General features: G+C 45.5%; 1 protein-coding gene across 2 annotated transcripts in view; it reads right to left on the bottom strand.

Moving 5' to 3' along the window:
• Mtus2 (microtubule associated scaffold protein 2) overlaps nt 1-14,716 on the bottom strand; it is a 355,323-nt gene that overhangs the window by 41,475 nt on the left and 299,132 nt on the right. Inside the window, exon 1 of one of the 2 annotated variants that reach the window (XM_029477862.2) lies at nt 5,440-5,673. The exons of the other annotated variant lie outside the window; for it this stretch is intronic. Within the exon in view, the coding sequence (XP_029333722.1) occupies nt 5,440-5,523 (84 nt within the window). The 5' untranslated portion in view covers nt 5,524-5,673. Of the gene's footprint in view, nt 1-5,439; nt 5,674-14,716 lie in introns of those variants that run through there. 2 annotated transcript variants of the gene reach the window in all.

Genomic DNA, 14,716 nt, shown 5'->3' with positions numbered 1-14,716 from the left:
GAACCCATAGTCTTTTTTCTTTGTAACTTCAGATCCTGTTCTGTGAAACTCACTGGAAGAATTCTTGTTTGTCTGTAAGAGGTACCGAGGACAGATGAGTAAATTCACTGTAGTTTGAGCATGCTTCTAAACCTGGTGTGTGTGTATGTGTGTGTGTGTCTGTCTGTCTATGCCTAAGGACTCTTAATAATCTTTGTTATATTTTTAAAAATGAGCTACCTATATCGTATTTACTTACGTGTACATGTGTATGTACAAGCATGTGAATGCAGGTGTCTGCGGAGGCCCGAAGTGTCAGATCCCCTAGAGCTAGAATCGCCGGCAGTTGCGAGCCACCTGAAAGTAGGTGCTGGGAAGTAAACCTAGGTCTTCTACAAGAAGAGCCAAGTGGTTTTAACTCCTGAGCCATTCCCATAGCCCTTCTCCCATAGTTCTAGCTTGGTCTGTGTAAGTGCTAATAATAGGCACCAACCATATGACTTGGGCCACGATGCTCCCAAGGAATTAAATAAGAAATAGGACCACCCAGGAGCAGTGGCACATAGCTGTAGTCTCAGGATTTGGGAGGCAGAGGCAGATGTTGTAGGTTCCAGCCCAGCTTGGGTTATACAGTAGGACCCTGCCTCAGAGAACAAAGAGGGGAGGGGCCTTTCTCAGCATTCTGATATTTGAGGAAATAACTAAGTCCTTTCTTCTGTGAATTGAATTTCACACATGACACTTACATACTAAGCTGCAAAGAAGTCGGGAGCTCTCCCCTGATACAATACTGCCTCTTACCTATACATCTGGCTTAACTTGGTAAAATGTGTCATGCTGGGGGGGGGGGAGAGGTTTTCCTTGGCATCTTCAGGGTGAGCCAGTCACAGAACACGTGTATCTCTGCAGTAATTTCCATGGCTTTCTGTGCACAGACCATTCATTTTCAGTGTGGATATTAAAAAGTGTGGCCAGATTTATAACAGAGCTCAGGGAGGGGATCCCAAGAGATAGGGGGGCAACCTTTAGTTTTCTTTCTGCTACAGTTTCAAGATAGTGCTGATACAGTATTTGAAATAATCAATAAGTCTTATTTCTTTCTCAACTAATTAACACGAAGCTACAGTGTGTTTGTATAACGGCCCACTTTTCTACTATGAAATGAAATTTAACAACAACAACAAAAACCCATTCAACACAAAGTACTGCTCATATTTAATACTCTTCCCTATACACGAATGTCTAATTGTGTGAACAATGTAGTCAAACCCTGTATTAAAAGAAACCGGAGTGACTGAACTTAAAAGGTCGGTCCAGTCTTTGTCCCTGTGCATGCTGGGAGAACCCCTAGTTAAAAGAAACATCTTGTTTACCCAGGAGACGGTGGCTAATGAGGGAGTATCATTCTAGCAGGAAGATAACAAGGGTATCCACATCTGGATGGCTAACAAGCAACTGGAAACAGAGATGGATGAGGCTAAGGAGCAGGAAACGCTAATCGAACATGCAAGGCAGGAGCATCCTAGAGAGCAAGCAGCAGAAAGAGAAGAAGCCAGCGAAGGGAGTTTTAATACATTTGTGTCGCACTTAAGATGCTTTTCGGCTCTTTGTAGATTCTCCCTTCCTTTAGTCTACCTTCCCAAAAGTATGAGCAGTACAGTCAGATTGCATCTCTGCTAAAAAACAAACAAGCAAGCAAGCAAGCAAGCAAACAAGCAACAAAACCAAAAGCAGCCTTTCCCCAGATAAAATGAACCCCCAAAGCCAAAACCAAACAACAACAAAACTCTAGGAGATCTACACTTCTCCATTAATACAAGTTAAGAAGCTGCAAGCCTGACTTCCAGGCAGGAGAGGTCTCTGCACTCTCTGTACTGTATTTTCCAGAGTTTAGGCTAAGTGAGAACTATCCTCTTGTGCTTCATCACATCGGAGCAAAAGCACTTTCCGGTGAACTCTTTGCTTGTAGCTCCATCCCCACTCCATGTCAGTTTAACAAAACCCCGCCCCATCCTTAAAACTCCGCCCCATCCTCACACCCACCCCCATGAGCCTCACTTATGATTCTTTTCCAGCTTGTTTCCCAGTCTTGCAGTGGCCAGAACCTTCATTTAATTATCCTCTAGGCTGTAACTACTGTTTGGTTGCTCTGTGTGTGTGTCATGGATGTCTATACTATCTGTACTTCCTTGGGAGAATGTAGAAGCACAAGGGAATCAGTAACTGGGAAAAGGCAGGTCATGTTTCTAGATCATTCACTGATAGTCTGCAGCAACCAGGCCTGGAGGACAGCAGTGACACATATGGCCAATTGGATAGCTTGGTGGTGGGCAGGAAGACAACAGGCATGCATAGCTTTTAAAGACTTGTTTATTTTCATTTTATGTGCATGGGTGTGTATTTGACTGTATGTATGTATGTATGTATGTATGTATGTATGTATGTATGTATGTTCAGTATCTGCATGCAGTGCCAGAGGAGGCCAGAAGAGGGCATTGGATCTCCTGGAACCACAGTTACAGATGGTTGTGAGTCACCTTGTGAGTGCTCAGAATTGAACCCAGATCCTCCACAGAGCAGCCAGTGCTCTAACCACTGAGCCACCTCTCCGGCCCCAACATGGATAGTTTTTGTTTGTTTGTTTGCTTGTTTGTTTTGTTTTAAACATTTTCTTGCTGAGCAGTTTTGTTTTCCTTTTGTTCTCTGGGAAGATTGTACAGTTTTTCCTGGTCCACCATGGTAGAGAACTATTTCCAGGTGATGCTTTCCTAGCCTTATAGGAAGATTGTACAGCTTCTCCTGGTGCATCAAGGTAGAGAGTCATTTCCAGGCGCCGCTTTTCTACCCTCCTTTCGGAGATGGTTTACAAAGTTACAGAGCTCACCATTAAAAAAAAAAAAAAAAAAAAAAAAAAAAAGAACATCTTAGCTACTGTGTAACCAAACTGAAAAAAAAAATGTTATCTCTGAAGTTCATATGTCCTCTCGCATAGTTAAGTGACGGTAGTAGGAAAGGTTTGGTTTCAGAGGGATAACTCTCTGGGCTAGAGCTATCAGGAAAACTTTCACCTAACACTTTTTAAATTGTGTTGATGCTGGATGGTGAGGGCCAACAGAGGGTGGGGCTTACAGTGGGAGGACCAATGGAGGGCGGGGCTTACAGTGGGAGGACCAACGGAGGGCGGGCTTACAGTGGGAGAACAAACGGAGGGCGGGGCTTACAGTGGGAGGACTAGCAGAGGGTGGGGCTTGCTGAAACTCACAGCCAGCTATGCCCAAAGCATGAGGCAGAATGAACTGCTATACTAAGTCTCCTACATCACAGCGCCTGCACAACAGCTACGGAGTGAAGGAAGGACTTGGGCACACACATTTCTTGTGAAGTGATCCTGAAAAGCAAGCAATAGCAAAACAATGCCTGCTCTTATTTTAAAAGAAGTCCCCACTCCTTTAAAAGGCACCTAAATATGCAGCCATTAAACCCTATGCTGGAAAACTATTCTGAAACATGGAAAAGAAGAAAAAAAAATCAAGAAATACGCGTGTCCCAGTAATGAGAAGGTCTATTAATGCAGTTTAACGTTTTACATTTTTATCACAGGAAACTGAGGTACTGAATTTGGGGGTTCACAGCTAAAACAAACGGCAGTTCATCACACAGCATGCTTCTTCAGAGATGAATAACACATTATTTTCCAAAAATCCTTAAATGCAATAGTAATATAAGGAAGGCTATTATTTTAGCAATTTGATCTAACAGAAACCAGGGCAGACTCACTTAAAGATCCCTTATTCTCAAACAAAAAAGTTGCTCTCCCCAGCCCCCAGCCCCTCTCGGGTCTACTGGCTTGGTAGACCAGGCTGACCACAAAACCACAGAGATCTGTCTGCCCTGTCTTCTGAGTGCTGGAATTAAAGGTGTGCACCACAGCACCTGAATGTTCTAAAAGATTAAAAGATTCTCCTCTCTCTCTCTCTCTCTCTCTCCCTCTCCTTTTCCCTCTCCCTCTCCACACACACGCACACGCACACGCACACACACACTGAAGATAAGGTCTTATTATCCTGCCCTTGTGGCCTTGAATTCTCAGCCTACCCACCTTACCCCTCACCTGAGGAGCTGAGATTACAGGCTCCATCTCTGTGCCTGGCTCTATTTCTGGAACGTGTGGACCTGAGTTTAGGAGTACCAACTTTACAATATTACCGGGCACGTGGCTTCTCTTTCCCTTTAGCACATTGCTGTTATAAAGTGCTCTTTGACTCCCCTTTGCAGCCACATCTCTTGGAAAAGAGTGGCTTTGGTGGTGAATATATAGATGCTTCCTGTATGCTGATTTCTTGAAAGCACACACACGCACACGCACACGCACACGCACACATACAACTTAAGTTCTGACCCTGGCCAACAAAAGCCAAACTCCCTGAAATGCCTGCACCAGAACAAAAGTCCGAAGTGAGCTTCAAGGGACAGTTTAGTTTTCTGAGATAGTGTGTGAGCCGACAGGAGGTCAGGGTTCATGAGCAGAACCGACAGAGATGATCCCCAGTGACTGCTTTGTAATGAGTTTTAAATTAAACCATATATTTCCCCTTCACCTGGTCACATACTAGACTCCTGGCTATCTCCTAGTTGATGCCATGCGGGTAAAAAAGAGGTAATTTCAGGCTTCCCGTGCCCCATGAGATTCCATTTCATGCCTCTTTGATGAAATCTATATCACAGAGAATAGTTCTTGATAGTAGTTATCTAGAGATGGAATTAAAAGCGTAGCCCTCAGGAAGCAGCCAGATCCGCCAAGCATCAGCAGCAGAGCCAGCCTTTGTGTTGAATCACCATACAGCGCTTTCTCTAAGTCAACTTCAGTTCTCTGGCCATGAATCTTCCTTCTAGTGAACCCCCAGACTTCCTGGCTCATCAGGTGTTAGCCCCCATGTCACCCTTTTGTGACATGAAACTCACAGAATAAACTAGACCGCTGTGCATGGGCAATCTCACATGGGCAATCGTGAGAGATGCTCTTTAAATCCAGAGCGATAAACTTTCGAAGTTCCAGTTTAGCTTAGTGAAAACATTTGCCCAGCTGACCCATATTCTTTCCACACCAGGACATCTTAGGTTTCCCAGGTACACTAAGAAAATACATTAAGAACCTTCCCAGAATTCCCCTGGCAGTTTGAATTTCAAGACCTTCCCTACTATGTCTGCAAAATGCAACAGTTTTATCTGAGCCTGCAGGAACATAACATTATGTAAGGCTCTGCAGAGCCGGGGAGGATGAACGCTTTTCTGTAAGCACCACTCACCATCCAGCACCCTGGAAGGAGAACCCGGAGCTTCCTGCTCACCAACAAAGCACACAGGCATGCGAGAGAGGCGGGGGCCAGAGGTGGATGCTCACACCTTCTCTGCCCAGACCAAGGAGGGGGAGGTGGGGAGAAGAGAGGAAAAGCCAAGTACCGTTTTATCCAGGCACTGAAGGCAGATATAAGGCTTGCAGCAGTGATGGCCCATCCTGGCAGGCTGGCTCCGCAGCACCTGCATTCAACGAGTCGGCTGCAGTCCCTAAGCCGAGGTGCTGGCTCCCAAAGGGCCGCCCCCGGGAGCTGTCACAACTTCCATGTGGTCTCCCGACTACCTTATTTCTCCTGATAACTTCAGCGATTGCAGAGAGGAGGACTCGGGAGGAGAGGGCGGGGCGGCTGGTAAATCCTCCTGCGAAGGAGGAGGGGGGGGGGGGAGTGGGGCGGGAGCCGGGCGGCGCAGCAGCAGCAGCAGCGGCGGCGGCGGCAGAAGCAGTACAACCCAGGGCCACCTAGTTTCCGGAAATCCTCAGACCCCTGCGGATGAACTGTCGCCTAACTACCTAGCCTTTGACAGTGGCATCTCCCTGAGCAGACAGCCCTGCTGCTCTGTATATAGCACTGTCTACATACCGCGCAGACACGCCTAGAGAGGACTCAGGGCACACACAAAAGGAGACCCTCAGGGACCCAGGGGGTGGAGGGTGGGTTGAGGCGTGCCAGACCTGGCCGCCTGTCTCGCCAAAGAGTAAATACATTTATAAACACGACCAATGACAAGGTCTCTCTGCCCAGTCCACAGCCAACAGGAGGGCTCTTGGCTCGTGTACAAATCCCCATGCCCTGAACCTCATTTGAAATTATCTTTACATGTAAAATATAATTGCTATGCCTATAAGATCACTGCCCTGCACAAACCATTCACATATCTTTAGTACTTAAGATTAAAACTGGGGTAGAGGACAGCTATTTCCTCTAAGCAAACAGCCTAAAAATCTTAGGGAGTTTAAACTTCAACTTGTAATTTGTAATTCAAAAATAAAGAAGACAGGCAGAAGTTTTCTTCCAAACAAAAACCAAAGAGGAGACCTTGTATTTTAAAATGTGTCTATGCAACACTGAAAAATAAAATTCGGAGATATTTACAAGATCAGGTTTTCAGTAGAGAAGCTACTGAAAACTTGCTGCAAGTGATCCTAAATTTTATCATCAACAAAACCACAAAATTACAGAGTTGAAAAGATGGCTCAGGAACACTTGATGCCCTTCCACAGACCTGAGTTCTGTTCCTTGCACCTACATGAGGTGGGCGGCTCACAGCTCTCTTTAACTCCAGGTCTGAAGGGACCTGTGCATTGTGGGATACTCCCCTCTGGATCCCAGGTTAGGCACAGACCACATCCAAACACCTAGGTCCAAGCACAAGCCAAATGCAAAGAGATCCTTAATTAAGCAAGGCAGAGAGATGAGACAAGGTGGCTGAATCTGAATGAGGCAGAAGCATCAGCAGTTGCTTTGCAGGTGTAAATTATAAGAGGAGACAGGGACTTCGGTGTTAGAATGAGCCAGGGGACGTTGCTAAGTTCCAGTTGGGTATTTTAGTTATTAGGTTAGTCAAAATAATGGACTCTGGTTGCTGGACCTTGGTGTTTTGATAGATGGACCTTGGTGTCAACCTCAGGAATGAGTCAGTGGCCAGCCATATAAGAGAACAGACCTTGGTGGCAAGCTTTAGGAAGGAGACCTAACAGTTCAGCAGGGGGAGAAGGGTAAATGGCATAACACACACACACACACACACACACACACACACACACACACACACACACATACACATACTTGCATAGGTTTAAAATGCTGTTTTAGAGATAGACTCGGTCTCAGCAGCCAATACTTATGGAGTGAAAAGCAGGAGGACAAGATCATTTCCACTCTGATTCTTTCTGTCTGCGTTTTCTTATTAGGAACACTTTCTGGTTTGCTTTCAAATGAAATGTCCATGGGAGAGGCAGGGGCCATGCACAGTACAGGCTGTGTGGAGTGGGGAGCTAGGTGTGGTGGTCTGAATGGTCCCAAGAGGCTCATGTATCTGAAAGCCTCTGCCACAGATGGTGGAACTGTTTGGGAAGGATTAGCAGGTGTGGCCTTGTTGGAGGCAGTGTGTAATTTGAGACTGTGCACCGGGGGTTTCAAAAGTCCATTCCAGGCCTAGCCTCACACAGTCTCTATCTCCTGTTGCAGATCAGACGTCGTAAGCTCTCAGCTGCTGCTCCAGCACCTGCCTGCCTGCCTTCCTGTTGCTGTGATGGTTGTGGACTCTAATCCTCTGGAACTGTAAGCACACCCTCAATTAAATGTTTTCTTTTATCAGTCGCCTTGGTCACAGTGATTATTCATAGCAATAGATAAGTAACTAAGACGTGAGGTTTCTGTGGAGGTGAGATGGACCAGGCTCTCAGAGGGAGGGATGCTCCCATACCCTGACATTGAACCTGAGTTGAGTCTTCCTAGGACCTTTAAAACCATGGGAGAAAAATCACTGTGTACAAAGTAGTGGTCCTGCACACTATAGTCAGAGCAGTGTGGGCAGGAGTTAAAAGACAAAAGCATCCAGAGTGTCCTTCAGTGGAAGAAGGTTAAAAGAACATGTGTAATATATGCACTGGAATATCGCGTGGCTTAATACAAAGAAGAAAAAAAAATGTTGGTAGATCCACATGCATGCCAGGCATTCTACCACTGAGCCATACCACCAGCCTCAAAAGAGATTTGACCTGTACTACAGTATGGTTGAACTTTGAGGCCATTATCATGAATAAAATATACTTAAAACAAAAAGCCAAAACCATGCTAAAGATTCTATAAGGTTAGTTGACTGGTTAGAAATCATGATTATGGGGAGGTGGGGGCGGTGGGGGGGAGTGCTGAAAGAAATCATGATTATGTTGAGTTAGAATGTTGCAGATCAGGAGTCAAAAATTGTTGAGCTAGCCTTAGCCATCGCGGTCCACCTCTGTAGCTGACCCATGTGGGGACTTCCTGGAATATTCTAACCCACTCCTAGCTTCCACCAACTCGGAAGCTAGGGATGGTCACCAGGTCAGGTCTGAGACCCATAGCAGAGATTTCCCTACAATTGAAATCAATTTCAAATTGATGCCTTCAATTTGAAAAACACCCCGAGTTATGACCTTCTTTTGTTCCCTAACTCTTAAGACCGTCGTGGAACCATCTCCACACTGGAACACATTATGTGGGCCAAGCTAAATCTGTGTTCACAGGCTGGGGTGAAGCAGGGGAATGAGGAGAAGAGGAGGGCCCAGGAGAGCCCATAATTAGCATAGGAAAGAAATAAGCTGACTAAGGGGGAGGCTGGCAATGTCCCCGCAAGGCTGAGGCACATGTACGGCAGAAGCCACCAGAGTGGTTGAGGCTCATCACAAAACCGAAGCTCATGCCTCGGGTTAAGATTTAAGACATTGATGGGATGTGAAATCCTATGTGGAGCTACATGCAAGAACATGTGATAGAAAGCCCAGGTCATGCGACGGAGACCCCAAAGACTCAGGGAGTAACAGAAGCATCTTCAATGATGGCTCTTAAATAGTCTCAATGTGGGTGGGACTGTTTAAGGTACCTACCAGTCAGCCAATTCAGAGACAAAATAAAGTTGGTGGCGGCCTTGGCAGGAGGGGAGGGTGGAGGTCCGCTCAGCAGTCACAGAATTTTGGTTTGTGATTTTTTTCCAAGATCACAAGACATTGCAGGGGTCCACACCCCCCTTCTTTGCTCTTTGATTCAATCAGGTTCAAGTCCCCTGCCCCTTCTGGATGGCAATCCCCACTTCTCTCTCCCTAAAGTCACAGGCTTGTGCTGACCCGTCCAGGTGCCCTGCTGAATGCCTGCAAGTGAATTTGCCTCTTGGCTTCTCCTTAATCCCCAGTCGTTTGTTCTCAGGTCTGGGTTGGGCTCAAGTTCAATCCTGGGGGATTACAGTCCTGCAGAAGTGAGGCTGTGGGTGTGTCAGGAAGCATATGATGTCTAGGTTTCTGCAATTATTCGCTGAGATTGATATATAGACTATTTTCACCAGCCGGGCATTCAGCTGGCTTTTGGCTCTTTTGGCTTGTGATGCTGGGGCTGGGGAGACAGCTCAATGGTTAAGAGCACTGGCTATGCTTGCGATGATGACGGACACACATTTGGTTCCTGTCACCTACATGGTGACTCACAACTGTCTGAAACTCCAATTGCAGGGGATCTGATTCCCTCTCTGACCTCCACAGGCACTGCACATATGTGTGCACATACATACAGGTACTCATACATATTATAAAAAATTGTTTTAAAAGTTTGATTTTTTTTTTTTAAGACAGGGCATGGTCAGTATGTAGCCCTGGCTGGCCTAGAACTCTATATAGATCAAGCCAGCTTTATAACTCCAGAGCTAAGATAATTATGAATGATACCCCATGGGTTCTGGAAACTCAACCTGGGCTCTCTGGAAGAACAGTAAGTGCTTTTAACCGATGAATCATCTCTCCAGCCCCATGATGGACTCTATCCCTCTGGAAACGGAAGCCAAAATAAACTTTAAAATGTTCTTGGTCCTAGTATTTTTAGCACGGCAAGAGAAAAGTAACTAGCACAATGTCTGAACAACAACACCCTCACCACAGCTGAGCACAACCATACAAAACCACGTGGTTGTTGGTCCACAAACAACTCCAATTCACTTCCTGAAGCCTGGAAAGCAAGATCCTGAACTACGTGCGTCAGTATAGCAGCACAAACTGGGTTATTTATTTCGTTTTACATCTGACAGCAAGAGATGTCAACAAAGGCATTTTCGCTCTCTTTCCTGATATACTAATGATAAATTTTGCAAGGTACCATTTTTTTTTCAAAGACCAGAAAGCCATCATACTTTGCAAACATGACATGACAACATTCTCCCTGCATGATGAATATATCGATACACTCTGTCAAAAAGAGTTAAGCTCCTGTCTTCTGAAAATGGCCTATTAAGCAAAACGAGGTGTATGTGTGTATGGGGTGGGGGGAGCATCCCCAAAGGGGCTGTGGAATTGCCACACTGGATAGCTGGTGGCCTCATTAAAAACACAGGTTTCAGGCAACCCAATTAATAAACCCGGCCTTGCTATGAAGAACAGGAGGCTTGTTTAATATGGCGTCTGTGGCTTGGACTGTACCTCAGTGGAGGGTGGGTCCAGTTTTCTTCATTCCAGGACATAGCAAGTCGGCTCGCTCACTGTGAACCAACAGCCAAGGGATCTCTCCTTGCTCTGATTTCTCCTTTCATTAGCTTTCCCAAGCATGGCCTAACAAAGTGTGTGTTCCCTGACTGACAATGCCTCTGCTTACAGTCTTTGACTTTATAAAGAAACCAATACATACTCAGCAGAAACTTTGTTTACTGCTGTCACTTGAATTTGTGTCTTTCCTTGGGTTGGCCACCTGCAGCTCAAACTTCTAGTATGATGCTAACTAGTAGTAATAGCTCCAGCTTCCAGTTAGCCCCGAGGCCATCACAGGAGCCACATCTACAGTAATGATATGACCATGCTAGGATAGCAACTGTGTTAGGTATGGTAAATGTACTGCAGGTGTATAATACCCTTTAACATCAGGTTTATAGTGCCATTGCTTCAACACAGAGTCTTGTGTGTAACAAACATTTTACCCTCAGACCAATATTTTCAATTTACACTCTGTTTATCAGAGTGTAATACATAGCCCTCACTGTAAGTATCTGTCATAGCTTCAGCTGTCAGTTTGAAACAGACCTCGAGTCACCTGGGAAGAGGGACCCTCAGCCGAAGAACTGCCCAGAGAAAATATGTTTATGCCTGTGGAATGTTTTCTTAATTGCTAATTGATGAAGGAGGGCTCAGCCCACTGTGGGTGGTGCCATCCCTAGGCAGGTGGGCCTGGGATCTAGTGGCACAAGCCAGAAGAGAGCAAGCGAGCCAGTATACAGCATTCCTCCACGGTCTCTCTTCAGTTCTGGCCTTGGCTTTCTCTTAATGATGGACTGAACGCTGTAAGCCCAATGAACCCTTTCCTCCCCCAGTCCCTTTTATGCTGATGTGTTTGTCATGCGACAGCAACATTACCTAACACATCCAGTCACTGTCACTGTGTCTAGGGTGTTTCAACAGCCTTTAGAGTGGCCTGCCACTCCCTTGAGCCTCTCTTGAAATCCTATCCTCCACCCAGTTGCCAGGGTGGCTGCGTAAGCATGGAAATCCTGTGCTAGCACCACTGAATGGCATTTACTGCAGTTAAGACATCATTCCACGGACAGTGAGTGAGCACAGCGCTTGAGTTTCCCTCCCTTCTGCCCTCCTTGTTCATGAAGGTCCAGTGAGGACTTCATTTCCCCTCCTCCTTTCCCTTCCCTTCACACCTCCCCACGAGTCATCCTCCTCCCCCCAGTCTCCTTTCAGCTTGCACATCACACACACAACTGGATTATATGGACACACAAATACTTTTGTGTATCTATGGACAATCTAGGGTCTGCAAATCAACAAAAACATGCATGACTTATCCTGAGTTTGACTTATTTTTGTTCAATACAATGATCTCCTGTTTACCCACTCTTCTATGAAATGATGATATTCCTTTTTGAGGGGGTGGGAGGGTCTGAGACAGAGTCTCACTGTGTAGCCTTGACTGTGCTGGACCTCCCTGTATAGACTGTAGAGCAGGCTGGCCTTAAACTCACAGAAATCTATCTGTCTTTGCCTTTTGCTGGGATTAAAGTTGTGTGCCATCACATCTGGCTAATTTTATTCTTCTTTGAGGCTAAATAAACTTCACTGGGGGGACCAGCAAGATGGCTGAGTGGGTACGTTGAATCATCATGCATGCTGGAATATGGTCCATGTGAGTGAGGGTAGTGGGGGATGATTTTCAGGAGAAGTTGAATTCAGTTTGCAAGTGTTTTATTGACAATTTTTGATTCTTTGTGCATCGGGAAGATTGGCCTATAGTTTTATTTCCCTTCCTTTTCCTTCTTCTTTTACTGTGTCATTATCTTGTTTTAATATCAGAAAAATACTGGCCTCATAAAATTAACTTAGAAGCATTCCTTTCTATTGTATTCTCTTTTATTTTATGAACCAGTTCTAGGAACGCTGGTATCAGCTATTTAAACATCTGATAGAATTTAGCTGTGAATCCATCTGGGCTACAGCTTTGGTTTTGTTTGTTTGTTTGTTTGGCTGGGTTTTTTGGTAGAAGACATGTTGTTCCTAATCCAGTCCCACTGTGTGTATCAATCCGTATATAACTCTTTTGTTGAATCTGGGTAGGTCTAGAAACTCAGCCATCTTTTTCTTTTTCCCAGTTTACTGGAATTGCTTTTCAAAGCATACTTTAATGCAGTTCTGATTGCCCTTTGTGTCTGTTGTAATGCCTCCTTCTTCAACAAAGCCTTAGTGATGCTATTCTTCTCTTTCTTTTGGTTAGTGCAGGATTTACCAATCTCATTTATCTTACCAGAGAACTAACTCTGTGCTTCACTGATTTTTTTTTCTTTGTATTGCTCTTTTACTTCCATTTCATTAATCTCTGTCCTCATCTTTATTAATGATTCCTCACTTACTGATTGTGGTCTTGGCTTGTTCTTAATCTTGAAGACCTTGAGAAGCACTGAGTTTTCATTTGAGATTTCTCTGATTTTAAAAGAATATTCTTTTCTTTATTTTTATGCATATGAATGCTTTGCCTATATGGCTGCAAAACACATATGCAGTGCTTGAGGAGCCCAGAGAGAGCATCAGAGACCCTGGAACTATGGTTGAGAGCTGCCCATGTGTGGGGGAGTGGACTGTGAGAGGTAGCCCAGTCCTCAGTTGAGCTAAGGCTAGAAGCCCCAGAGACCCTGAAGGGATGACTTTGCCTGCTCCCGGGTACCAGGCCCCTGCCACGAGCTGCAGTCCCCATAGATGTATGGCCATCAATCATGTAAGGGCAACACCCCAAGTCCTCCACATGTAGATGAAGAAAAGGATGGATATGACCTGTGGTCACAGAGATTGCCATTCTAATGAGATACCTAGAGGCCTGGAGGGCTTAGCCAATAAGCTTTCCTTCCTAGACATTCCTCCCTGCAAAGGGTATTTAATCTCGGGCCCACCCTAAAAAATGGGGTATGGTTGTATACATCCACTTTCCACCATGACAGTAAATGCCTTAAAACCATGGACTGCCTCTTTTCATCGGGATCCGACATGGGGAGCCACAGAGACGGCCTTTGCCTATAGAGCTGCTGTCTAATCTCCGTAGAAGGCCTCTCTGTACTCTCAGCCACGACTGCCACCAAGTCCAAGCCAAGCCTGCCACGAAGGACCAGCTGGAGCTCCCCTTCCCAACCTTCAACCCCCACCCCAACCCGCAGGGTCCAGATTCTGTTCTCAGCTCTTCCAGGACTTCCAGCAGCGCCTGGGTATCCAAGAGCCTGAGAACTCCTTGGCCCCATCCATCCCTCGAACCTCAGGCTGAGCGTCTCTACTCTGAGTGGTTTTCCAGGGCTTTTTAACAGCCCAACACATATCATGGAGTAAGCACAGTCAAACTTGCCGTGTCCTGCCTCCCTGAGCAGCTGTGCCCTGTGGCAGAGCAGACACGGCACCCACAACCCTACATCCATGTAGGTGCTAGGAATTGAACCTAGGTCCTCTGCAAGAGCAGCTAGTGCTCTTAATTAATAAGGCGTCTTTCCCTCCCTAATGACTTATGTTTTCAAATGTGAGCTACTTTAGGGAAGGTGCCCTGGGCGGCTGAAGAATGCATGTTTTCTGGTTGCTATGTCAAATACCCAAGTAGATGTCTGCTAAGTCCACTTAAACTACAGTGTCACTTAACTCTGATTTTTCGTTGATTTTGGGGTGTGTATATGCTCTGGTTGATTTGCCTACTGGCATTGAGGTCACCACATTATTAACATGTAGGGATCTCTCTATGATACAATGCCTGAAAGTCTTTGTCTAGTCTTGTTTGGCATTAAAAATATCTCCTGTACCTGCATGGCCAACTTCCTTCCTAGGTTTAGAGACCTTTCTGCTAGGATCCATACATTTGGTTTGTAAATGAAGTCCTGCTGATCTTGTAAGCCTGTTCATTCTTTATTTTACTTTTGTCATTGTCTGAATGTTCTAACGTGACCCTTCTGTCTCACATCCCTCATGTTCTGTCTTCCGCTTGATGAATCCTATTGGTGAGGCCGTCCACTGAGTCTATTGATGTACTGAGCCTCTTATTTCTAACACTTCAATTTAATATTTTCAATATTTCTTTCTCTTTCTTGCTGCATCCTACATAGACCCAAGGGACTTGGACTTGACAGGTGTAGGGAGATAGCCAGGGAACGAAGAATAGACAGACACACACAAGATGGCGGGGGG

This window comes from Mus caroli, unplaced genomic scaffold (genome assembly GCF_978045245.1).
Source record: "Mus caroli unplaced genomic scaffold, Mus_caroli_1 scaffold_4, whole genome shotgun sequence".
Lineage (NCBI taxonomy): Eukaryota > Metazoa > Chordata > Mammalia > Rodentia > Muridae > Mus > Mus caroli.
Note: the sequence above shows the minus strand (reverse complement) of the source record. Positions and strands in the feature narration are given on the sequence as shown.